The sequence below is a fragment of the Nyctereutes procyonoides genome, unplaced genomic scaffold (genome assembly GCF_905146905.1).
Source record: "Nyctereutes procyonoides isolate TBG_1078 unplaced genomic scaffold, NYPRO_anot_genome, whole genome shotgun sequence".
NCBI classification, from domain to species: domain Eukaryota; kingdom Metazoa; phylum Chordata; class Mammalia; order Carnivora; family Canidae; genus Nyctereutes; species Nyctereutes procyonoides.
Window position 1 is genome coordinate 15,844,802 of NW_026575121.1, and position 26,027 is coordinate 15,870,828.

The window sequence follows — 26,027 nt, forward strand, 5'->3', positions numbered from 1 at the left end:
GGGGGGGGGGGGGCACAAAGCAATTAACATGCCCTGTAGGGCAAAACAAACATACACCCACATCCCAGTGGATAGCCCATCCATAAAAATTACACTAAATTATACAGCCAGAAAGGAAATTCAGAAATTCAAGAACTAAACAATGTTCTGATTTAAAAATCTTCCAAACTTCAAAATATACTCATTAATGTGCATTTTCTAGGAATTGGACTTTAAAGAATTTATGTATTTAAAACCAGTCATTCTCACTTCTAACGTTAGATGAAACAGTAGAGTAACAAACTAAGAAATTTATTCTCCTGGTTACTTTTTTAACTATAATATACTGAAAGGTATAAAACGTCTAGCGAAAGTGTTCAAAATAAAGTGAAAAGAAAACCAGATGAACTGAAGTGATGAAAAACAAAGCACCAAAATAAGAAACATGAGTTCTTGATCTTTAGATGAAAGTAAGAGAACTATAGAGGTAAAATAACATATCCTAGCATGTGCTCTGATCAAAATTTCAGTTCACTATTAAAAGAAACATTGTAGGAAAAGAAATCATTGGGAATGTATTAAATATGAGTAAGGAGGTTTCTTGGTATCAAATCAAAACATCATTACTTCAGGAAAGCATTAATGAATTATTCATTTTAAATTGAGTAATTTGACAACCAATGTATAGGGGAGAAAATCATTACATTGCAGGTCTTCCATCACGTTTTCATCCTAAGTACTTGCTGCTACTGCCCAACACCCGTCCCATAAACTTCATTATTAAGTCTATCATCTGCTGCTGATTCGATCAAGTTCATTGCATGTTCCCTCACAATGCTCCCCTCCACAGAACTGCATCCTCAGCTGCAAATGAAACTATTTCATCTTTCAAGAGCCAATTCAAGTGTCCTTCTTCTTTGAACTCCCGTTAATTTAAGTTTCTCCATTCACTTACTGGGTTTTACCTGCCTGGCCCCAGATATCCCTCTAGTTATGTCCATTTCTCTTTCTTTTATAGCAAAGGGTCTCAATTTCATCACAAGAATGGTCAGTAGTTCTTCACTGTCCGTTTATTCCATCTCACTTCATCTGGCTTCTGCCACCCAGACTCCACAAAATTGCTTTTTGCAAAGGTCACCAACAACCCTCCTCTTGCCAATTCTGACAGTAATATCTTGCACCAGGTCTCAAGATTCTGTAGTTTGTCACTTTCCCTACTGAAACATTCCCTCTCTTAGGCTCAAGGCAACCAGTCTTTTTGGGTTCTCCTCCTCCCAAATGACCACTCTTTCCTGGATTCTTTTGCCTTGATAGACCATGGATAATTGCTGGAGATTCCCCAGGGCTTATTCTGGGCCTTCTTCTATATCTTTACACACACACACACACACACACACGCACGCACCCCTACCTGTCCTACCTGAATTCTCAGCGATTCGCAGGGCTTTATGTACAGTCTACATACAAACAATACATAAATACCTCTACATTTCTCCACAGAGCTCCAGACTCCATGATTTAGCTGTTTGCTTGGTATCTTAAATTGTGAAACTCAAACATATCAAACTTAACCTGGTTAAGACTAATAATATCTTTATTTTCTCTAAAATGGGGATCCCTGGGTGGCGCAGCGGTTTGGCGCCTGCCTTTGGCCCAGGGCGCGATCCTGGAGACCCGGGATCGAATCCCACGTCAGGCTCCCGGTGCATGGAGCCTGCTTCTCCCTCTGCCTGTGTCTCTGCCTCTCTCTCTCTCTCTGTGACTATCATAAATAAATAAAAAAGTAAAAAAAATAAAAAATAAAAAAAAATATTTTCTCTAAAATGCATGAAACCAGTCATAAAATCATCTTCCCCTGTTCCAGTTAATGGCATTACTATCCGCCTATTTGTTCAGGTCACACACAACCTAGGTGGCATTCTTGATTCTTCGTTTTCATTCACACCTTCGTTTCATTCACACCTTCATTTTCATTCACACCTTCGTTTTCATTCACGTTTTCATTCACACCATCCAATCTAAACATGTCCTCCAGTTTCTGCTTCTAATTTGTTTGCAATCCACCCAACTCCTTGCTCCGCCACTACAACTCATCCAAGCCATGCTCAACACATCACCCCTGTGACTATGCCATAGTCTCCTTCTTGATCTGTCTACTCCTTCACTTCAATCCATCCTCCCTACAGCAGTTCCTTTAACAGGTATATTTAGAAATATGTCATTTCCTGTATAAAACTCATCAACAGCCTCATACTTATTTTGATTAAAAATCTTATCTCTCTACCAAATCACTTTTAAGGCCTCTTGTGTCCTGGGCACTGCCCAACTCTCTGATGACTCCATGGCTTCTGGGACTCCACCTCCCTCTCTCCACCCTCCTGCCACACTGTTTCCCTACAAAAGGGCTCTGCTGCCCAGGGGATACTTCAAGCCTGCACCAAACCCTGAGCCTCTCTTAACTAATTCCTTGTCTACTTATGCTCGTAAAACTTTACCACCTCAAAGACATTCTCTGACCAGTTTGCACCTAAAAGCCCTCTATCTATTACTCTCAGTCCCTTATTTTTTCTTAACTGAAGTGGTATCTTCTATTTATTACGTATTGTCTAAGTCTCTCCTCACTATGTCTCATTATCATGATACCTAGCACAGCCCCTGAGAATTCTTGTTGCATGAGCAGATTAACAAATACACCCTTCTGCCATACACTGGTGGCATTTTACCCATACCACACACTTAAAGATTAAATTAGGTAAGAGCTGGTGGTATTACTTAGTCTATGCTGTGTTAGACATTTTGCTCCAAATGGAATCTCAGCAATTTGAGGACAGGGAGAAGGCCTTGGACTTCTACTAGTTTTCCAACAGACAGGTGTATAACGACACTCAAAATACTTGATCCCCTATCCTGAAAAATGAGCAGTATACCGGCTCATGCATTTTAATTCATGTTTTAATTTCCCTGTTCTTTTTACTATTCAACTCCATTTAACATGCACCCTGATCTCCTGAGTCCCATATCACAGTCCCACAACAACAGAATATTCTGTGTACCTCCTCAGAAATCCATAGTATGCCAGAGAAAGTAGCCATACCTATAGAGACTCAAGAATGCAAAGGCTCAAAACAAGCACACCAAGAATATCATATGACTTTCTCATCTGTAAAACTATTGTCCAAAAGGGAAGTCTCTAGTAACATGTGGATTTAAATTTAAATTCCATCCCTAGGACACCTGGGTGGCTCAGCGGCTGAGCGTCTGTCTTTGGCTCAGGGCATGATCCCAGGGTTCCGGGATCTAGTCCCTCATTGGGCTCCCCGTAAGAAGCCTGCTTCTCCCTCTGCCTATGTCTCTGCCTCTCTGTTTCTCATGAATAAATAAAATATTTAAAAACAATAAATTCCATTCCTTAGTCACAGTAAGCACAATTCATGGGCTGAATGGTCCTATGTTTTGAGTACTGAACAGCACAGACCAAGAACATTTCCTATACAAAGCTCTATTGGACTTATGCTCAAATGAGCCTATTTTTTAGCTCCACAGAGGCACTCCAAGTGACCTCAGTGGATCTAACCCTGAAGTGTTTCTTTTATCTTTTATGAATTTTAACATATAAAAGATGTTTAACAAATGAAAACTACGCCTACTTCTGTCTCACATATATTGATTACCCCATAACAAAATACTTGGAAATCCATGACTAACATGGATGATAAAGTTGAGTTTTAATTCACAAGGTTTTCTGAATTATAAAAATTACAACTTTCTCCTATTATCAATATTATTTTACCTAACTTTGTATTTAGGCCTTATATATATATACAGTTAATCTTTGAACAACTTGGGTGTGTTAGGGATACTAATCCCCTCTGGCACAGTGGAAAAGTTTATTCATGTAAACACTTTGACTCCCCAAAAACTCAGCTACTAATAGTCTACTGTTGACCGGAAGTCTCACCGATAACATATCCAGTTAATTAACAGATATGTTGTATATGTGTTATATACTGTATTCTTATAATACAGTAAGCTACAGAAAATACTGAGAAATTCTAAAAGAAAATAGCTACATGTAGGTGGATACACATAAACCTATGTTGTTCAAAGGTCAACTTTAGTGATGTACCTTCTTAGGTATAGAGACAGCAGGAAATACCAAGACAAAAATCCTATTTTTAAATACTTTTTTTTTTTTTTTTTTTTAAAGAAGGTTCCATACCCAGCATGGGGCTTGAACTCAGGATACTAAGTTCAAGACTGGAGCTGAGATCAAGAGTTGGACACTTAACTAACTGAGCCACCCAGGAGCCCCACACCATGCAATACTTTTAAAACATCTCACAAGGCCGAAAAAATTAGTCTAAAGAACAAACTATGTAGACTCTTTGTATGTAGGATATTAAATAACTAGGGGGTTTTAGAATCTGCAGTTCAGCAATTTTTCCACTAAATATATTTATCCTTGCCAAAGAAACCAAAGTATTCAGTAAATAACATCATTCTGATAACTGTTACAGATTTGGACATAGAAGGCTTACATTCTCTGAGGACATGGACAATTATCATTGAAAAGCAAAGTTTCTTGTATTTCACTGCTACAGTAAGGAACAACTATACAATTTTAAGAACAGTATTTCTCCCAAATTCTTACAACACTACCTTTTGTTGTCTTTTAAACAGTAATCTTTTTGAAAAATTAGTTTTCAGTCACATATTTTTTCTTTTATGCTGAATATCAAACTGCTGTATTTTAAAAAGGTCTGAGACACTACGTTAATTGTGACTGACTTTACATTTGAATAGAGTATTTTTTTATAAAATTAATCCTGGCTATTCAGATGGCAATTTATATTTTATTTTAAATAGACTAGGACATCTATATATTATAAAGTAGATTGGGAGGACTTTACAATTCTAGGACCTTTCAGGTCAAGTACAAATTGAGCTACACAGCTCTTATTCACCATGTACAGAATATATGTATTTCTCAGTTAAAAGCAATTACTATATTTTCAATGTACTGTACTTTTATTATTAACCTTGAATTCAAAGTCAAAGCTTTTCAGATGCAGATAGAGTTAACTCTGAAACCAAATAATTATAATACATTTTAATACATCCGTAAGCCAAAACCAAGCTGTAGTATGAATGACAATACACAAAACAGAAAGTCTCCTATCAGTGGGAACATCAGTCTTCTGGAAAGTCCCTCAAAGAAATTACAGCAACTTTGGAAGGACTGTGAAAGCACTGGAATGTACTGGCATGCCCTTTAAAATATCAGGTTAGTACTCATTTATAAACATTAATATTTCCTTTCAGGGTATTTTTCATTAATATTTCATTCTTTTAAAACACTTTGGAAAAGACTGCAAAATGACCTAAAATTAGAGGTCATTTTCAACAAATATTTCTTTAATAAGCAATATTAAGGGCCATAAAAGTATGGATCTTGAATGTTAATTTAGACATAAATAATACAAAACATGTCCTAAGATATATGATATTGTCTAAAGAAATGAAGAATATTAACATCCTACCTATACTTTGACTTTTTATTAGAAACCAAGCTATAAAAAATACTTTGAAGAGGTAAAAGTGCATCTCCCTGAGAAAAGTTCCGTAAAATAAATATGCAACCAACTAATGTTTAACCTATCAAAGGGGATGTTTCTATGATGTGCCATATTGCTGATTCCCTCATCCCAGCTACTGCCAGCCACACTGAAGGCTGCCCATGGATCATAGCTTTTGTATTGTCAGACACACCATACCTCTCCTTTCCATTTCTATTCCTTAACAGCTGATATGAAGCCTATTCCCTTTGCCTTATCCTTCCAAGACAGTACTCCTTCAATGAAGGCAGCCTCCCTTAGATCACTCATTTCTTCTCTCAGTGCTTTTGATACAAATGCTCGATCATCCTTGGAGGTTTAAAAATTCTTTAATCTTTCAGACTTCAATTCCTTTATATATTCCCATAGTCCTGAACCTAACTTTGAGGATATAATTATGCCAAAAAAGCAAGGACCTATGAAGAACCAAGGTGCAATGTCCAATAGAATGTTTTTACAATGATGTAAATGGTTTGTGTGTGCTGTTCAATTTGCTACTAGCCACATGTACCTCTTGAGCACCTGAAATGTTTTGGATTCCCCCCCCCCTTCATTAGTTTAAATGCCTCAAGTAACTAGCAGCTACTTCATCAAAGCAGCACAGGAAGGAAAACATAGAGCCACCTGAATGACTCGCCCCTCTGGTATCACTAATTAGAGGAAAGAAAGAAAAAGATTGAAACACAAGAAATTTAGGAATTAGGTCACCTAGGAAAACCTTTACTCCTCTCATCATCCACTTCAGAAATTATCACTATTAATAACACCATACATCTGTACATATTATTAATTCTCAAACTTTTTTCTAAGGCTTATTTTTTTGTATAGCTCATGTCTTACTTTAAAATTCTAAAATATGTCAGGGGAATAAAAATAAACTAGAGCATATAATTAGTGAGAACATTTACTATCCTCCTCATCTCATTTCTACACAGGGAGAGGCCTACTACTATGTTCCCTAGAAGGGAATAGGAGGGATTACTTCCCTCAGTCACCCCTTCCAACTCATTATGTGAAGATTTTCTTCCACCAACCACTACCCAGAAAGACTGATTTATCCAACTGGTGAAAGTGGGGAAGGGATCCTGACCCTGACCTAGAGTTGTCTGTTCTTGTTATTCATGACAACATGGCAAGTTTGATTCAGTGGGATGAACTACACCGAACCTTCAGAAGTCCCAGCTGTGCTTTGCAACTTAGCCAGGAATACAGAAGTTGTTATTCCTAACCTCACTTCTGTATCTACCGCAACACATTCAGAATTCCAGGGCACCAACAGGGTCTATTCGTATCTCCACAAAACCAGGAGTTTGCATGGGTGTTTGTGAAGCAGAGCAGCTGTTAGAGAAAATGAAATAAATGATAAAGTGTTTTGGTTTTTAAACAGAATCAAGGGAGAAGTCATAAATAGAAAAAAGATCTGGGCAGCCCAGGTGGCTCAGCGGTTTAGTGCCGCCTTCAGTCCAGGGCATGATTCTGGAGACCGGGGATCTAGTCCCATGTCAGGCTCCCTGCGTGGAACCTGCTTCTCCCTCTGCCTGTGTCTCTGCCTCTCCCCTCTCCACCCCCCACCCCCCCATCTCTCATGAATAAATAAATTTTAAAAATCTTAAAAAAAAAAAAAAAGATCTTTGGGAGGCAAAAGTGAAATATTAAAAAAGGAATGAAGTCAACAGAGGAGCTCAGCACATGACCCTTTATTTATTAGCAGGACTCAACTGACTACCTTCAAGTCGACGTAGTTTCAGGATATTCAGAGCAGGAGAGTCCTTTTTAGTTTTAGAAGGTTTATGACTGACTCAAGTCCTGTAGCATATTATGAAAATACTTATTTAAAGCCCCTGGTAGTTAAAACGAAGGACCTACCTACATATCCAATGAAACTACAAGAATTTAACTTGTACTGATCTATACTGTGTCCCACTCACTAACTTACAGAATCTTGACTCTTGTCCTGGTTTTCTCTTCTTCCCCTTCTGCTGCTCTGTTCTAGTTTCAAAGGGGCTGACTCTGGCAGCTTCAGCTCCCAGGGTTGGTAATCAGCTGTTCCCTGCTAGGCATGACCAGTGGGAAGAAAAAAGAAACAGGGAATAATGCTCTCTCTCCCTCTCTGCCTTGGAAGTTTCTCTGGCAACAGCTGCATCTTCCCCATGGATCCAATTTCTGCCATTCAACATCAGCCCATTAGCTTCCAGAACAGTTCTTTCTCTCCTTTCAGTACAGGAGGGGAGCAGCTTCCTGTTACTGCTCATCAAGTGCCTCACTGTTTCCTATTTGGTTTCTCAGTCTCTCCATGAGTTATCTAACCAATTTTTGGTATTAACTTAAAAAAAAAATTTACATGCGTTCTCTGGTTTCTGTCTTCCTGTTAAGATTCTGATAGCTTATACACTGTGCGCATGTGCGCACACACATTTTATATATATATAATCTCATTCTGGTTCCATTCCATCTCCTTCCTAGGAAAGCATCTGGTAAGACTGACAAAAGCAACAGAGACTCCTCTAGGATCATAACATGGTATAATTAAGCTTTAAGAAGAGGCCCACCTTCCACCAAAGATACAAATGTAGTGATCCAAAGGGGCACCTGCACCCCAATGTTCATAGCAGCAATGTCCACAACAGCCAAACTATGGAAAGAGCCAAGATACTCATCAAGTGATGACCAGATAAAGAAGATGTGGCATATATATCACATATATATATATTTATACACACAAACACACACACAATGGAATACTACTCAACCATCAAAAAAATGAAATCTTGCCATTTGCAACCATGCACACCTAGCAGGTATTATGCTAAGCAAAAGGAGTCAATCAGAGAAAGACAATTATCACATGATTTCACTCAGATGTGGAATTTAAGAAACAAAACAGAGAAGCATAGAGGAAGGGAGGGAAAAATAAGACAAAACCAGAGAAATAAACTATAACAGACTCTTAACCATTGGAAACAAACTGAGGGTTGCTGGAGGGGAGGTGGGTAGGGGAATAGAGTAACGGAGTGATGGTCATTAAGGAGGGCATGTGATATAATGAGCACTGCATATTATATACAACCGATCACTGAACTCTACTTCTGAAACTAATAATACACCATATGTTTATTAATTAAATTAAAAATAAATGAATAAATAAAGTTTAAAAAAAAGAAGAGGTCCATTGGTAAGAGAAAGGTTTGATTTGTCGATATTTCAGTTTAAAGAACCTGCAAGCCCCCATACACACATACATCTCACCCCACACAACATCATTTAGATCAACTAAGAATAGGGGCTCTGCAGGCAGGGAGGAAGGATGATGGCCTGTGGGACCGCACTGACAATTAAGGTGGGACACTAAGTCTTCTCCACTCAACAAACACCCTACCTTTCATCATATTCACTGTCCCTTCCGCCAACCCTGTGATAGGCAGAGGATGTAGAAAACTCAGATTTTCTACCCATCCACTCCCTCCATGAATTTCTAGGATAATTGAGGAATTCTCACATTCCACAAACCTCTAATGTCAAACCATGATTTTCAAAAAGATATGCACATTGCTTCACAGAGATATAGTGAGCAGTGTCAAATATTTCTTTACCACATTAATGAGGGAACCAGCAAGATGATGATGCTGTTTCAAAAAGAACTAGAAAAATCAAAGGATTTAAGGTGATTTAAAGGATAGAAGAAAGCTAATTTAAATACAAGACTAATATTGTGCAGAGCAACCAAACTGTAGTTCCTAGGTTCATCTTTAAAAAAAAAAAAAAGTATGCAACAGTAAGGTAAAGTAAAATAAGTATATAAACATACTAACATATGCACTTTAAAAATCTGGAGCAAAAATACACAAGAAACTATTAACAGGAGTTCACCCCTGATCCGCATGTCTGACAATCAAATGACAAAAAGGAGAAAAGCTTTTACTTTTCTGTTTATAACTTTCGAAGAAATTTAGATTTTGGGTAGAGAAATTTAATACTTTTTTTTCCTGTGTTAAACTAGAGATCTACAACCAGACTACCAACAAACATCACAGAAACATGATTTTAGATTTGTATCTGAAGTGACAAAAAAGGAAAGCCTCCTTAAAAGAAAGATTTAAAGAGGTGGAGGAGGAATCAGAGAGGTAAGCCAGCCTTGAGCCCCACTTGCTCTGCTCTGTGGGACAGATGTAAAGGAAATCAGTGTTTCATTTGTGATCATCATGCAGAGTCAAAGGGACAAGAGCTAAAGTCTAGGACACACAGCAAAAATTAAGAATCTCAAAGGGTCACATCTGCAGTAAGAAAGTAAACCAGAAATAAACCAGCCCAGCTGCCCAGGAAAGGGCAAGGCAATTATGCTCTGGTAACTTCTAACTCAGGAGCCAGATACATGTAAGGTACCTGTGTGATAAAAACAAACAAAAACCTCAAACCAGAAATTTTAGTTTAAGTTGGTCCTAGCTTATTAGTACCCATACATGCCCAGTAGTCAAAAATCATTTAGTTCATTCTAGCAAAGTTCAAAGGGACAGGAGGTCACTTAAAAATTACAGAGCACACAAAGAAATAAGATATGAATAAAGATGAAAAGAAATAACCAAACAACCAAATAATCAGGATTAGGCCTGGGAAATATTTTACTAGAATTACCAACATAGAAAATAAGAATATTTAGTATGTTTAAAGAAATAAAACTATTACAAATAAACAATTTTTCAATTATGAAAAAAAGACAAGAGGTTTTAAAACAGAACCAAAGAGAAATTATAGGCATGAAATTATAAAAATGGAAATTTAAAATGCAATGTATAACTCAACAGATTTAACATCAGTGAAAAAACAAATAGGAAACTGGAAAATCTTTAAAAATTGCTTCCAGAAGGAGCCACGACATCCTTCATCAGGTGAATGGATAAAGAAGATGTGGTATATGTATACATTGGAATATTACTCAGTCATCAGAAAGAACAAGGACATTTGCTTCAATGTGGATGGAACTGTAGGGTATTAAATATTCCACATATAAGTGAAATAAGCCAATCAGAGAAAGACAATTATCATATGGTTTCACTCATATGTGGAATAAAGAAATAGTGAAAGGGACTATAAAGGAAGGACACTGCGGGGGGAGGGGGAATCAGAGAGGAATACAAACCATTAGAGACTCCTAACTCTGGGAAACAAACAGTTGCAGAAGGGGAGGTGGTGGGGGAGGGGGTAGGTGACTGGGTGACAGGCATTAAGAAGGGCACTTGATGGGATGGATAAGCACTGGGTATTACACTATATGTTCACAAACTGAATTTAAATAAATTTTTTTAATTATGGTAGAGGGAGACAAATATATGCAAACCTTAAAGATGGTAATAAGTAATGGCACATGAAGGAAGAAGGCCCACATTCTAACATAGACAAAATTAGAAAAAAAAATTTTAAGAGAAAATAGTGGAAATTTTCACAGAACTTATTAAAGACACCAACACATATTCAGGAGCCCCCACATAAAGCCCCTAGCAGGATTAATAGGAAGTATTCCAATCAGGCACTTAAAACTATAGAACACCAAAGAAAAAGCATCATAAAGCAGGACAGAAAGAAAAGGCAGATTATCTGGAAAAGACTGAAGTTTAGATCAAGAGCCATCCTCTTAAAAACAGCAATGAAAGGCAGAAGAAGAAACAGTATTTTTGATGTAATAACATATCTAAAAACTGTCTATTTCATTCTCTAGGAAAACCATCCTTCAAAAGTAGAGGCAAAAATTAAACAAAATCTTAAAAAAAAAAAAAAAAAAAGAAAGAAAAGAAAAAAGGCAGGGGGTGAAGCATGCCTGGGTGGCTCAGTCAGTTAAGCATCCGCCTTGGGCTTAGGACATGATCTCCAGGTTCTGAGATTGATCACTGTGGCAAGCTCCCTGCTCAGCAGGGAGCTTCTCTCTCTCTCTCTCTCTCTCTCTCTCTCTCTCTCTCTCTCTCTCTCTCTCTCCCTCCCTCCCTCCCTCCCTCTCCCTTCCTCCCTCCCTCTGTCCCTCCCTGCTCATTCTCATTCTCTCTCTCCCTCTCTCTCTCATATAAATAAATCTCTTCCCAAAAAAAGTAGAGGCAAAGAAAGTCCTTGTCTGACAAATAAAAGTTTCACCATCAAAAGATTTATACCAAAGGACCTAATAATAACCTGAATCAAGAGTAAAATCAGAAGCAAACCAAAAAGACCCAAAAAGGAATAATTATGTGTGTGTGAAAGCATGTATACATATACACTCATCTGTAGCTTAAGTCAATAGTAATAGCTAATTTGTGAGATTTAAAAGAAAAAATTAAAATATCACACAAGGGCAGTCCAGGTGGATAAGCAGTTTAGCGCCACCTTCAGTCCAGGGTGTGATCCTGGAGTCCCGGAATCGAGTCCCACGTCAGGCTTCCTGCATGGAGCCTGCTTCTCCCTCTGTCTCTCTCTCTCTCTCTCTCTCTCTCTCTCTCTCTCTCTCTCTCGAATAAATAATAAAATCTTTAAAAAAAAATCACACAAAACTAGCAAACAAATTAACTGAGGATGATTGGTGCTAAAGTATTTTCAGGTTTAAAATAAGGGATATTATTTATTTTTGTCCCTTTCATGTATATGCATATTAAATTTCCTTATTGTGTACAAGTTAACTTTCTTTCCTTAGATCAGAAAAGGAATGTCTTCCAAATCAGTAAGTAAGGAAAAAAGTGAAATGAAAGATCAAAAATCTGTCCAAAAGAATTTAAGGAAGAATACAGCAAAGGAACAAAGAGCAGAAGGTGGGTGTGGAAAAGAAGATGAATGTGGTAAAGTAGCATAAATTGACTGAAAATTCATAATGAAATGTCAGATGTAGGTTCCAATACTTTTTTACAGTGCCTATGATAAAACTATCAGATGAAAACAAAGACTATCAGAATTTTTTTAAAAAAGCATATTTGCATGCTACTTACGATATGCCTAAAACATAAGAAAAAAATAAAGGTATGGAACAGAACGAATTCTGATGATATGTAAGTAGGTGCACACATCAACATACATAAATCTATGAAATACAACAGAGAGGAAAAAGTCCCAGAAGAATGCACGGAATATGCCACCAGTTACACAAAAAGATATAAAACCAAATAATACACCAATTAAGAAGACATATGTGGTGAAAACATAATGAAAAGAAAAAAAGATAAGCCCAAAATTCTAAACAGTGCAAACCACAGTATAGTGGAAGAAGGGGACACAGGATTTAGCAGGGGTGCATGGGAGCTTCAAAGTTATAAGCAGTATTCCTACCTTAGCCTCATTAGTAGGCAAGTGGGTTCTTGTTTCATTCTAATGTAAAGCCTTTTTTATATGTTTGACATTTTATAAAAATAAGATTTTGAATTTGAATCAGTAACCTCAAATTATTGGTCTCGACTTTTTTCTACAGATCATATTGATACCAATGAGTATGTTGATCTCATTCCTTGCCAGAACCTTTTCTATTTGTCTCTTCACACAAATGGTATGTGGCACAAAATACGCAATTCTAAAATTAAGCTGATCTACCAGCTTTGTGTTTAAGCCCAGAAATGCAGAAAAACTAGATTCCAAACATGACACTGATCAAATGGAATAATGACCCTCAATGTTCACTTGCCTTGCAGTAAACATACATTTTACTGCACATTTTTTCTAAAGTCATTTTTTTGAAGTTAGTCATCAACTTTATCAAACCTGGTTACAAAGGCTCCTTAAAAATTTAACCAAAGGATGTTAGCCAGAAAACAGGTCTTGTAAACTTCAAAATGCACGTGTTAACTGTAACTTAAGGAAAATAATGCCTAAGATCACAAAACATGGGACCTGATAGACTGGATTTTCTGAGAAAGAAATCGTGTCCTTGACAGCTGCATCAAAGTGAGAAAATGAAGATCCATTCCGTAACTAATTTGCTATACACATAGATGAATATGGACTCAAATGCTTGATATCAATCATAATAATGTTAGGGTCTACTCTTTTATGTTTCCATCTCAAAGTGTTCGATAGCTCACACCTAATTGTCGCCTATGTCAAGATCCCCTAAAAGTTGTAATTGACAATTTGAAGAAGTTGGTCTTTTCTTGTGTTCCAAAAGTAAAGCAACTATGTCTTTTAGCTTAAAACTGTCACCAAGAATACTGAATAATCAATAAAACTTCAAAACAGAAGAACTTTGTGATCTTCAAATCAACTCTTCATGAAAGGTAACAAACAACATGGTATTTAATGCACTAGTTTCCATATAATTCACTGTCTAGATGGTAAAAGGTTGACGTGGCTCGTAACTGGCAGGCAGTGCTCTAAAAGTATTGCATATCTGGGTGGGGGTAGGGTGGAGGGAAGTTTCCTTCTTGTTCCTTCATTTTTGAGCTAAATAAAACTCAATCCCAAACCAGCATTGGAAAATCATCATTCATTAGTTGATGTGTTTCTTTCTCAACTCTATTCACAGATGTTAAAGAATCTTAACTCTGATTTACAGTAATACCACAGATCTAAAAAGTTGACAAAAAGTCAAATTCTGTTTCTCTTGAAACTGAGTCACAAACTATACATTAAAAAAAAGAAGAAAATATGAAAAACTGACTTTAGGATGCCAGGTGGCTCAGTCGGTTAAGCATCTACCGCCATCTACTTTAGGCTCAGGCCTTGATTCCAGGGTCCTGGGATCAAGTTCCACATCGGGCTCCCTGCCCAGTGGGGAGTCTGCTTCACCCTCTCCCTCTACCCTTCCCCTCTCTCATGCTCTCTCTCTTTCTCAGGCACTCTCTCTCTCAAAATAAATAAATAAAATCTTAAACCACAAAAAGAAAAGAAAAACTGACGTTAACAGTAGCAGACACAAAACTAAGTCCCAATATTTGAATGTAGGCATATCCAGGCAAGTCATTCCTCAAATTGTAGCAGCACACAGAGATATTCTTGGGTCTCTACTCTATTTTCTCTCTACATCTTGTGCCACAATTTCAGAAAAGCTTCTCCAATGGTAAGATTTCCATTATTTTCAATAAAAAAGACCTTTACAGGAAACAACCACAGCTTGTGGATTCCTGATAATATATTCTAGAATTGGCTTTCTTGGAAAAACAATTCCACAGGTTTTTTTTTTTTTAAATAAAGTTCAAGTTAAAAAACATAGCATTATTTTCCAGTAGTTTAAGGCAAAATCACACATAATTGTTTCCACTGGAATATACATTAATTCATATATAAAATACTTTTGTAGTCTTTCTTTTGCTACCATTTTCATCTAATCAAATTACAAAGATAAAGGGAAGGGTCTACTTCTAATTAAATTAAAAAGCCACAAATAAATCCATTGCTCAGTGGCTGCCAGAAAAACTAAGACATGAGTGCATCTCCCCAGTCAACTCCAAAACACCCTCTTCCTGCATTTAAACTTCTTAAGAACAGCACCTGGGCCTGCTTTGCTATTGACCCAAGCCCCACATCTAAGACAATGCTTAGTAAATATCAGGTGCTCAAAATTATTTTTAAATGAATATATTAAACAGGTACAGAGTAAACTGGAAACCAGAGCTCTTCATATATGATTATACCTGTCAAATTCCCAATTCAACTTAGTCTGTAACAATAGCCAAGGGAAAACTGAAAGAGGCTAAAATTCAACTTCATGTTTCAATCAACAGAGGTCCTCTGAGTACTTTTTACGTGCTGTGCATTGTGACTGGTAAATAAGACATAGGAGGTCCCTGGCCTCCTACCCACCAAACTTACAGTCTAAAGAACAGACTGGAAGTAGATGGAAAAACAAAGATTAAGTTGAAGTATACCGAAATATACTTTGTTCACTCTTCATACTCCTCAGTTAAAGCTCACTCACTTTCATGTCTCAGCAGGTAGGGATTTTGTTTTAAATAGTTGTACCATCAAGGGTTTTTTCATACTGTCACCAAACTTCAGAAGTGTCCAGGAAAGTACTAATCAGAGAGGATATCAAAGAGATTCTATTATATATTATTAACTTCCATAGTCAGTCAGCTCTAGCCCTAAGAATACACACATACTTAATACAGATATATAGTCTCATGCAAAAACAAGCATTCATTTATTATACAAAAGCAGCCAAATCTGATCTACCTTAGACCCTTGCAGCTCTGAAATCCTGATTTTATGACTGCTCAGACATTTCAAAACAACTTCTGCTTGAAGATTTTCAACAATGTTTTGAGCTTAAAAGTCTAAAACCTGATTTACAGAGACACCTGTATTAGTGTTGCCAGATCCAGGACATCTAGTTAAATTTGGATTTCAGATAAACAAAAATTTTCAGCGTTAGTATGTCTGAAATTTAGACTTTACTCAACATCTTGTATTTTTATTTGCTAATTTTGGCAATACTAATCTATATGCTCCTAAATTATATCATTTCCAATAAAGGAAAAGTTAATTAATGGTATTTCTATGTCAAACAAAAAAACAGCAAGTATATTTACAATAACAAAATTTAGAGTGAAACTCAAAAATGACAAATGGATTTGTGATCATGATTGTTCTCTTTTTAAAAAATAGATTTTAGAGAGAGAACAAGTAGGGGGAGGTAAAAGGAGAGAAAGAATCTCAAGCAGACTACTTGTTAAGCATGGAGCTCAAAGTGGGGCTTGATCTCATGACCCATGAGATCTTGACCTGAGTTGAAATTATAGGTCAGACACTAGGTGCCCCAGTTCTTTAAAACTATAAGAAAAAAATAAGTTTTTGTTTTGAAGTCCACAGCCTATGTACCACTCGGTAATAAATACAAAAATTACTATTGACACTATATTTCATCATGCATATAAATATTACATATTCACTTTTTACCTTGAGATCTCATTGAGGTATAGCACCTATTTACAGGTGCCATGAAGAAAGAATTAAGTAAAAAGAACAAATTAAGGACATCTGTTTAATTTACTAATATGCCCTGGTAATGTTCAGAGAGTTGAATTACCTCACAGGATTACTAGTCAAAGACACACGGAGGGACTCCAGGCATGTGACAAGTCTCTCATCTGCAGACCCCATTTTCAGTTCATGGATGAATTCCTGAGGTGAGATCTGGCGCTTACTCTTAAAACTTCCCTGTAATTAAAAATAAATAAATTAATTTATCTTCATTAGAGTAATATCAATTACATTAATCTCACTTTTTATATTAGCATGTGCACACAACTACTCTGAGTATCATTTTGAGGGAATGATTTCCTTCTGCCCACAAATACAATCATCCATGATATTCACAAAAGATAAAAACATCAAAGGTTTGCAAATTAAAATGACTTTTTTAAATCCAAAATATCATGGAAAACAATGAGGTATTTATCATAGAAATATCTGAAAATATAGTAGTTTTAGGCACATGCAAAATAAAAATCAAAACCCAATAGAGGAACAGTCCTATTAAAGTTAATACTTCAAGCACCACAAAAAAACAACTAAGTCATTAATTGACTCAACTACCATTAAATGCTCAGTTCTAAGCACAGTATACACAGGTATTATCAAAACCTAAGTCTAGAAAGAGAAATGCAAGCCAGGAAATAATGCTTTTCAGTGAAATCTAACTCCTCTAACACAGTACCCAAGGCACTCAGAGAAGGAAGCCCTAACTTGGTGGAGAGATGAGGGATGCTTGAGTAACAGGTAGAAGGGCAGTCAGTTAAGCAGACCAAGAATTAGGAACTCTTTTCACTAAAACATGGCACATAGGTAAAACCACAAAGCAAACTGGAAGCACAACTAAAGATAGCAGCCAGAGCAAGCCTATCTAATTAGATGTTCCAGGGTGGTTTTGGAAGGACCACTCTGGCAGCAGTTTGAAATTCAGGCTGTAAGAGGTGGAGTTGGCTCATTATTCAACATTTAGTGCCTACTAAGTGCCAGACAGTGTTCTAAGTGTTACAAACACAGAGAACAGTGAACAGGAGGCAGAAATCCCTAGATGCATGGAGCTGTCTTCTCCATGGAGAAGAAGAAAGCCAGGCAGACAATAAATAAAAAAAGCAGTTAAAGTGGTTGCTTTGTAGCTAGTAAAAAGTGCTACAGAGAAACATAAAAGCAGGGAAGAGGAATAAGGATAAATTTCAGATAGGGTGGTCACAGAAGAATCTGAAGGCCTCAAACTTGAGTATTAGAATAAAGATCTGAACGAGAGAAAAGTGACCATACTGATAACTGAAAAGTTATGATGGAAGGGACTATATCCTCACAGGCCACCAAAAGAACTTTGATTTTTACTGTCAGATTAGAAGCATCAGAAGCAGGAAACCTGTTAAGAAGACACAAAGATGGTCCAGATGGAAAACGATGAGCATGATGAACAAACAATAAAGTCCAAAACTGTATCTATTTTCATTACAGACTATACAACCAAGGGGAAGGAATTATCCATGTTCAAAAGTAGGTTAGTAGGGATGGCAGGAAATCAGATGCACTTTTTTTCATTCCCTTATTAATTTGCCATAATATTGTTCAAGGAAACATTCTCAATAATGCAAAACAAGCTTTGCATTATGGAAAACTGGAAAACTGATGGTTTTCATCAAAAGCAAAGTGGTAATTTATTAAAAAGGGGGGGAGAAAGAAAATTTACAAGCAAAATTCAGAATAAAAAAAATAAAGTGGAAAGGGGAAATGAAGTGAAAATAAACACTACTTCTAAAAAATTCAGTGACTATGTTATGTACCTTAAAGAGAATACATTCAATTTTTACTGACATAGCATTACTTTTTTTCTGCTTTAAATTACTCAGAACTGGCTGTTCAACACAGAAAATCTGGAAAACTGAAAAGCAACAGAGGGAAAAAAAGTGCCTCAAAATGACTACTAATTTGATATTTCTCCTTGAAGTGTTTTTTTCTCACATGAGAATATGTACATTATATTCCGTATACATTCATAAACACATGTACTTTACTTTCAAAAATCTTTTATCATGCATTATTATTTGGTAAGCTACTTTTTAGTCACATTTCATGAACATATCCCAGTACCTTAAATGAATTTTTTTTCCTCCCTACAGACTATTAACACATCTTATTACTTACCTAATTTAGCCTGTATCATTGGGCATGTAGGTTGCAAGTTTCCTGTGCATATCATCAGGCCAATATTTTTATCCAAATATATAACAAAAGAAGTTAAATCAAATGTTCTTTTTGTAGTACTCTCTAGGTTTATCATTGAAATAATTATGATGAGCATGGGGGGGTGGTGCTTAAGGGAATCAAAATAAATAGAAACTGAAAATATCAGCTGGTTCCCTTCAACAATAAATGGGTAAGCCCATATAGTCAATACTTATAAAATCTAAGAATAAAAGGCAACAAATGCATTTCTATAAAAGTAAAATTTAAGAAAAGCAGTCAACTGCCCCACCACTTAACCTCTTTCAGAGGCAATCATTTTAATACCCTTAACTATTTCTTCTGATAGCTACTTAATTATATCTAAATAATGTGTTTATTCTGATCTTTTTAAACTTATAAATTTTCAATATTACCTTTGACTATTATGAAAGGTAAGGATTTAGTTATCTTAAAACACTGGAATTTGTACTCTTCCACCATCTGACTATAGTTATAGGTAAACTCAATTGAGTCAAAAGATGTCAATTCCATGAAATGGAAGCTGGATCCATGCTCTAGGAGATACAGAGATTTTTGGATAACTGAACTTAATAATTCTTTGTTTCATGACACAAAATAGAATATCATACACCCCCATTCATAAAGTCTTCCAGCTACTCTATTCCCATGTTGGTCAAACCAACACATTGATCGCCCTAAAAGTGGGAACACGGGAAGCATGTTCCCATTCCTATCCATTATTGTACTGGAGGTACTAGCTAGTGTGGTAAGGCACCAACAATAGAAATTAGAAAAGAAGGAGGAAAACTGTCTATTTGTAAATGAAATTATCTACATGAATTTAGTGAGATCATAGAATAAAAGCTCAACCTCTATAAAAATGTTTTCATTTCCAAATATTACTCGCAGTCAGGAAATAAAATTTTACAATTTAACATTTTCGTAAAAAATATCGAAAGAGCCCCCACAAAGTAATTAGGAAAATGTTTAATAAAACAAGAGAAATACCTATATTCTGAGGACTACAAAACATTGTGAAGAGGTATTAAAGATGACCAAAATAAAGATGCCAGGTTCATGGGTCAGAAGACTCAATATTATGACATTGCTAAGAAATACATTTTCTGAATAATCTATATATTCCATATAATCATCAAAATCCTAGCAAGTTTTGCCAAGATTGAGAAGCAGTTTCTAAAATTTATGCAGAAAATAATAAAATGTATATAAAAATGCAGGAAACCTGACATAGAACAATTTAAAGGAATAAAGTTGGGGGATGTTACCTAATTTCAAGATTTACTATAAAGCTACTGTAATCAAGTTAAAATAGTATAAGCATCAATAGAAGATAGTCCAGAAATACACCTGCACATATGTAGTCAATGATTTCCAACAAAAGTATTAATGTAATTCATTGGAGTAAGAAGACCCTCCTCAGCAAATGGTGTTAGAACGGGACCTCCAGGGATCCCTGGGTGGCACAGTGGTTTGGCGCCTGCCTTTGGCCCAGGGCGCGATCCTGGAGACCCGGGATCGAATCCCACGTCAGGCTCCCGGTGCATGGAGCCTGCTTCTCCCTCTGCCTGTGTCTCTGCCTCTCTCTCTCTCTCTCTCTCTCGGACTAAAATAAATAAATAAATAAATGAATGAATAAATAAATAAATAAATAAACAAACAAACAAACTGGACCTCCAAAAGAGAAAAAGTGAACCTAGACCTTATACCTAAATGTACAAGCTAAGAATTTAATATCTACAAGAAAACATAGACGAAAATCTTCTTGCTACCTTCAGGAAGGCAAAGATTTCTTAGGACAAAAGGCACTAACTAAAATTGATAAATTAGACTTCATCAAAATTTAAACCTTCCATTTTGCAAACAACTCCTAACAAAAGCTTCATTAAGACAATGTAGAGTAAGCCACGACTAGGTGAAAATGTCTGCAATACAAGCTAAGAAGTGTGCAGTCTGGTCTGAGACTTTACGCAACATAACAAGCCACATAAGCCTGTTACTGATTGGTGAGTGCTGGCAGAAAACAGAGGAGTCCTCAGTTAGAAATTATTATGCCTCTACTGGTTCCCCAACCCACCAAGTCCCACAGGGATGTCACACGCCTCCCTGATGGATGCTTGCACATGCAGGGCATTGAATTATAGAACACTCAGCTTGGGGGACTCACCAATTTTATGCTGAATAATTGGTAACAAGTCTGCTCATTGTGTACAGGGAGAACTAATCACTTCTCAAAGCAGCTTACTGCAAGCACAACATTGAGAAATGGTTGAGTAAAGAAGGCTCAGGCCCTTGCATTCTTGGTGTAGCCAGAATAAATATACATGGATATTCAAGGCCTATGGCAGACAGCCTCTCCCAACAATAAATGTATCTCAGAAAGATCTATATTAAGAACACTTAATGGGTAGCCCAGGTGGCTCCGTGGTTAGCGCCGCCTTCAGCCCAGGGCATGATCCTGGAGACCCAGGATCGAATCCCACGACGGGCTCCCTGCATGGAGCCTGCTTCTCCCTCTGCCTCTGTCTGTGCCTCTTTCTGTGTCTCTCATGAATAAATAAATAAAAATCTTTAAAAAAAAAAAAAAAGAACACTTAATGAAGTCCTACAACTCAGTAGTAACAAGACAAACAGCCCAAATAAAAAATGATCAAAGGACTTAACCAAAGAAGATATATGAAAAACCAATAATCATATGATGTTCAAGATCATCTGTCACCAAGGAAATGCAGCTTAAAACCAAAACAAAACACAACCCACCCACCACAAATGCGGTATCACTACACATCCCCTAGAATGGGGTGGATGTGAAGTACCTAAAACTCACCTATACTACTGGTGGAAATGTAAAAATGGTATCAGCATTTTGGCAAAAAGTTTGGCAGTTTCTTTTAAATATACACAGAGCAGAAGACTCAGCAATTGAACAGCTAAGCATAAAGCAGGAGGAAAAACAAAACAACATTCATACAATGTTCTGAGCAGTTTTTTTCCTAAGAATAAAAGACTGGGAACAACCCAAGCATTTGTCAAGTTGTGGTATATCTATAAACTAAGTCAAGCAAGAAATACAATGTAATGTATGGTTGAATTCATAAGAAAGACCAAGACTAACCTGTCCATCTTTGGTCCAGCGACACTCTCTAGTACAAGACATAGAAGTAAATCTGTAAGTAGTTTTTGTTGTGTTTGGATGGAAGATGGGATTAAAGACAGACATTTTAAATGGGGCAGTAAGTAGGTTTTACCAACCAACACTGGGAAAGACAATAATCTCACTGGCTAAAAATAATTATTTCAGCCATAGTTAAGTATTTCCAGCTTGAACAATTTATTATCTAAAAACTTCTGCATTTTCACCCGAGATTCCTTCCTCTTAACACCCACCCCTCTCACTCAAACCCTCACCAACACTACCACACGCATCCCGATACAGGCCTACTCCTACATATCAGATCTGGGCTGAGATTAACTTCCTGGGATAGGCCTTAGTGAGCCACAAAAGTTGAGTCCCCCATCTATGGATTCCTTGTTCTTTATGTTCACCACTCGGTATTAAAATTATTTTAACTACCACTTACTACTTAAAGGATATTGAGCACCCATTCTTTCCTGACATCGTTTACATGATGTAGATAATGGGGGTGAAGTCGAAGTCAAAGATGACTCCTATCTAGGTTTTTGGCCTAAGCTAAAATGTGATGCTATCTGCTTAAACCGGGAAGATGAAAGAAGCAAAGTAAGTGATAGGTGAAGTAGCTATTTGAGAGTCCTAAGTCTGAGTAAATGACATTTTCCTAAGAAAATAACATTTGAGGGGTGGCTGGTTGGTTAAGCATCTGACTCTTGATGTTGGCTCAGGTCATTCTCAGGGTCATGAGATCTAGCCCCGTGTCGGGCTCTGCACTAAGTGGAGAGTTGGCTGGAAATTCTCTCTCCCTCTTCGCCTTTCCCCACTCATGCACTCTCTCCCCCTCAAATAAATCAAGGAAGGGAGGGAGGAGAAAAGAGAGAGAGAAAGGAAGAAGGGAGAGGGGAGAAGGGTTGGAGGGAGGAAAGAAAATAGCATTTGACAAAGACCATAATGAAGAGGAGGAGGAGATGTGAGAAAAGCAGAAAAGAACTGGGGAGATTCAAAGGCAACAAAAAGACACCTCAAGATGCCAAGGAACATGACACAGAGTTGTAGAGGACAAGTGGACACACAATAAGCTGGTGCCTGGTCCTGGGGACCGAGGACAACAAACTGCAGCCTGAATGCCAAATGTTTTTGTAGGACTCTTGAGCTAAGAGTGTTACTTACATTTTTAAAAACTTGTAAAAAGGAAGAGGAGGAAGAGGAAACACTGGCACCAGGACAAGTAAGTAAAACCCTGGGTGACTTACAAAGCCTGAAATGTTGACTGTCAGGCCATTTCAGACAGAAGTTTGCTGGTCCCTGATGGGGTCTTACAAACCACAGGTGAGGGCTTTGGATCTGAGTGGATGGAATACTACAGGCAGAGACCTAGCAGATAATTTTTTAGATCTATTAAAATCAAACACTTTTAAAAGATTATCCTAGCTATTGTGTGGCAACAGACTGTAAGTAGCAAAACCTGAAACAACCAATCAAAAGGCTTTCGTAGGGCAGCCCGGTGGCTCAGGGGTTCGGCACCACCTTCAGCCGGAGGTGTGATCCTGGGGACCCGGAATCGAGTCCCATGTTGGGCTCTCTGCATGGAGCCTGCTTCTTCCTCCGCCTGTGTCTCTGCCTCTCTCTGTCTCTCATGAATAAATAAATAAGATCTAAAAATTAAAAATAAAAAAGGAAAAAAAAATAAAATAATAAAATAAAAAAGGCTTGCGTACTGTCTGGTCAGGAGTTGACAGGAGCCTGATACAAGGAGCCAGTGATGGAAGGCATGAGATCAGCTCAATATGAAGTTAAGTCATGCAAGAGCAGCTGATAATTTGGAAGTGAGGTGTGAAAGAAGTTAAATTCAAAGATGTTTTCGGTCTTAACAACTAAGTGAGCGGTGCTGCCATCTACTGATCATTGAGATCTGGTCAACAGTGGTAGGAGAAGTGGACTGGGGATTAAGCCTGGTCAGAAGGTCCAGGGGAATGCAAGAAGAATGGACAATTCCTTGAGGAGATTTCCCATAAAGGAGAGCAAAGAACTGGGGCAGCAGCTGGAGGGGAACCTATAGCACAATTTGGGGAGGAGGGAGTATTGCTGGAACCACACTATGTTTGCGTGCTGATGGGAATGGCCAAGCAGGGGAGAAACTGAATGCATAAGATAGGTACAGATGCAGGAAAACAAACAAGGAAACAAACAAACAAAAAAAAAAAAAACTCAAGCCGATGACACAGGATGTGACCTATGATACAAAGAAGGCAGCTGATTTTAAACAGTCACTGATAAAGTATATCACTGTAAGAAGAGCAAAAGCAGAGTCAAAGGGAAAAGGTTCAGGTAGACGGGCAGATGTGGTGATGAGGAAGTGAGGTGTGAAAGTTTCATTCTGACCACATGGCAGAGCTGGAGGTATAAGAAAAGGTATGAAATCTTTTTCAGAAAGTCACGAAGTGTACTGGCAAGACCCATGCGGTAGGGTATGTGTTACGGACTCACCTGTTGACTGCAGTCACTCAGAAAACACTAGTGTGGCTGCACCCTTCCCCCAGATGCAGTGTGGGGGTGCAAAGGCCGAAGAGGTAGGAAGTTTAGTTCAATCCAGGACAGAGTTTATAAGGACAGAGAGGCAAATGAACAGATTGTTACTCAAGGTAACAACGGAGTATGTGTCCATAAGGTCCACAAAGGAAGGAAGGTGTGGTGGCTGGATGGAGATGGACACAACTGGTAGAGTCAATGGATCAGCAGTTCTAGAAGGGTTATGGAATTCTTACAGTGGGAAGAGGAAGTAAGCAGAAATGGATAATGCTCAGGAAGGTTTGTAAGCCGTATTTATGGGTGCTATTTTAACCCAAGGCAATGAGTGGTTGAGATTGGTTAAAAAAATAAAGATTGGTGGATCAGAGAAAGTCCAAAAAATGAGAGGATGGAACGCTGGATGGAGGACAACATCGGTAAGGATGAGGGCAGCAGTAGCAGCAGGAAGAAGAGCAAAGGCTAGGGTGCCCTCTGAGCAAGAAGGGAGCTATGGATAAGGAGTCCGTCCGTACCTGCTAGCACCTGTGTGTGAAGCCTTGTCCCCTGAAATGCATCTACCAGGACAGTGTCTCTGCTGCAGCCTCATTCATGACTGCCTCGTAAAATTCCTGGCATTTATGAATGAATGAGGTTATAATAAAATCAAAGGGATACATAGACTAAGGATTAAAACCAGAAAGGAGAGGAAGTTAAGTTACCAGGAAAAATTTCTGAAAGAATGAATACTTCCTCAGAAAGGAAGACCTCAAATTGAAGATATAAGAAATAGAGCAGATAATTTTGGGTGATCAGCTTTCAGCAAGACTTCCCCTTTCATTAGAGTACTATCAACATAAAGGTACAAAAGACACGAAACTGTAGAGAGAAATAGGATACGTGAATAATCAAAAATATTCCTTTTAAGCACAGCTCTTCTTGTGTTTCTTTCATTTTACAGAACTTCAAAGGAAGCAGGAAGTAGGGGGAGAGAGGAAGGACACTCACGTCTGCCTATCTCTGATTCCATTAGCCATGAAGATGAAAATACTTAGAAAGCTTTATCCCCTGTGGTATCAAAACACATTAGTGAGATAAGGATGTCTGCCTGACATCACAAAAATTAGAAGGATATTTATCCAACATAATTTTTAAATCTTTTTTTAATCCCTTAGTAAATTTTATTCTGAAATACCAAATGCAGGATAGAAAGAAATGTATATAACATTCCCCTTGTCAGATTCATTATTTAAATGTATTCTAAGGTACAACAATAAGGTATAGAAAGTAATACATACTTTCACCACTTATTTCCTTCACCATTTCTGTATTTCTGAAACCAAATATTCTTTCTTTTGCTATATACTATTAAAGGTAATGGTAGTCATTTCATCTGTACCTGTGTCCATGCCTGCATTTCATCTCAGTGCCGGTGTCAGATCTTTTCGGTATGTTTCTCCATTATTCTATCTCATTTACTTGTTTGCAGAATTTGAAATACCATTTCTATGATAAATTAAAAATACATCCTATTTCCAGTTACCAGTAGAAAGTATTAAGGAACTTTCTCTCATTTATCAAATAATTGAATGGTTTCTATACAAATATGGAGATCTACCCTTTAACAGTAATTTAATTTTAAAAATACTAAAATGAGGGGATCCCTGGGTGGCTCA

At 37.4% G+C, this 26,027-nt stretch overlaps 1 protein-coding gene across 1 annotated transcript in view; it reads right to left on the minus strand.

Annotated features, from left to right (window-relative positions):
* The window catches only part of DIAPH3 (diaphanous related formin 3), a 489,880-nt gene that overhangs the window by 358,644 nt on the left and 105,209 nt on the right, over positions 1 to 26,027 (minus strand). Inside the window, exon 5 of the mRNA XM_055336191.1 lies at positions 16,558 to 16,688. Within this exon, the coding sequence (XP_055192166.1) occupies positions 16,558 to 16,688 (131 nt within the window). The remainder of the gene's footprint in view (positions 1 to 16,557; positions 16,689 to 26,027) is intronic.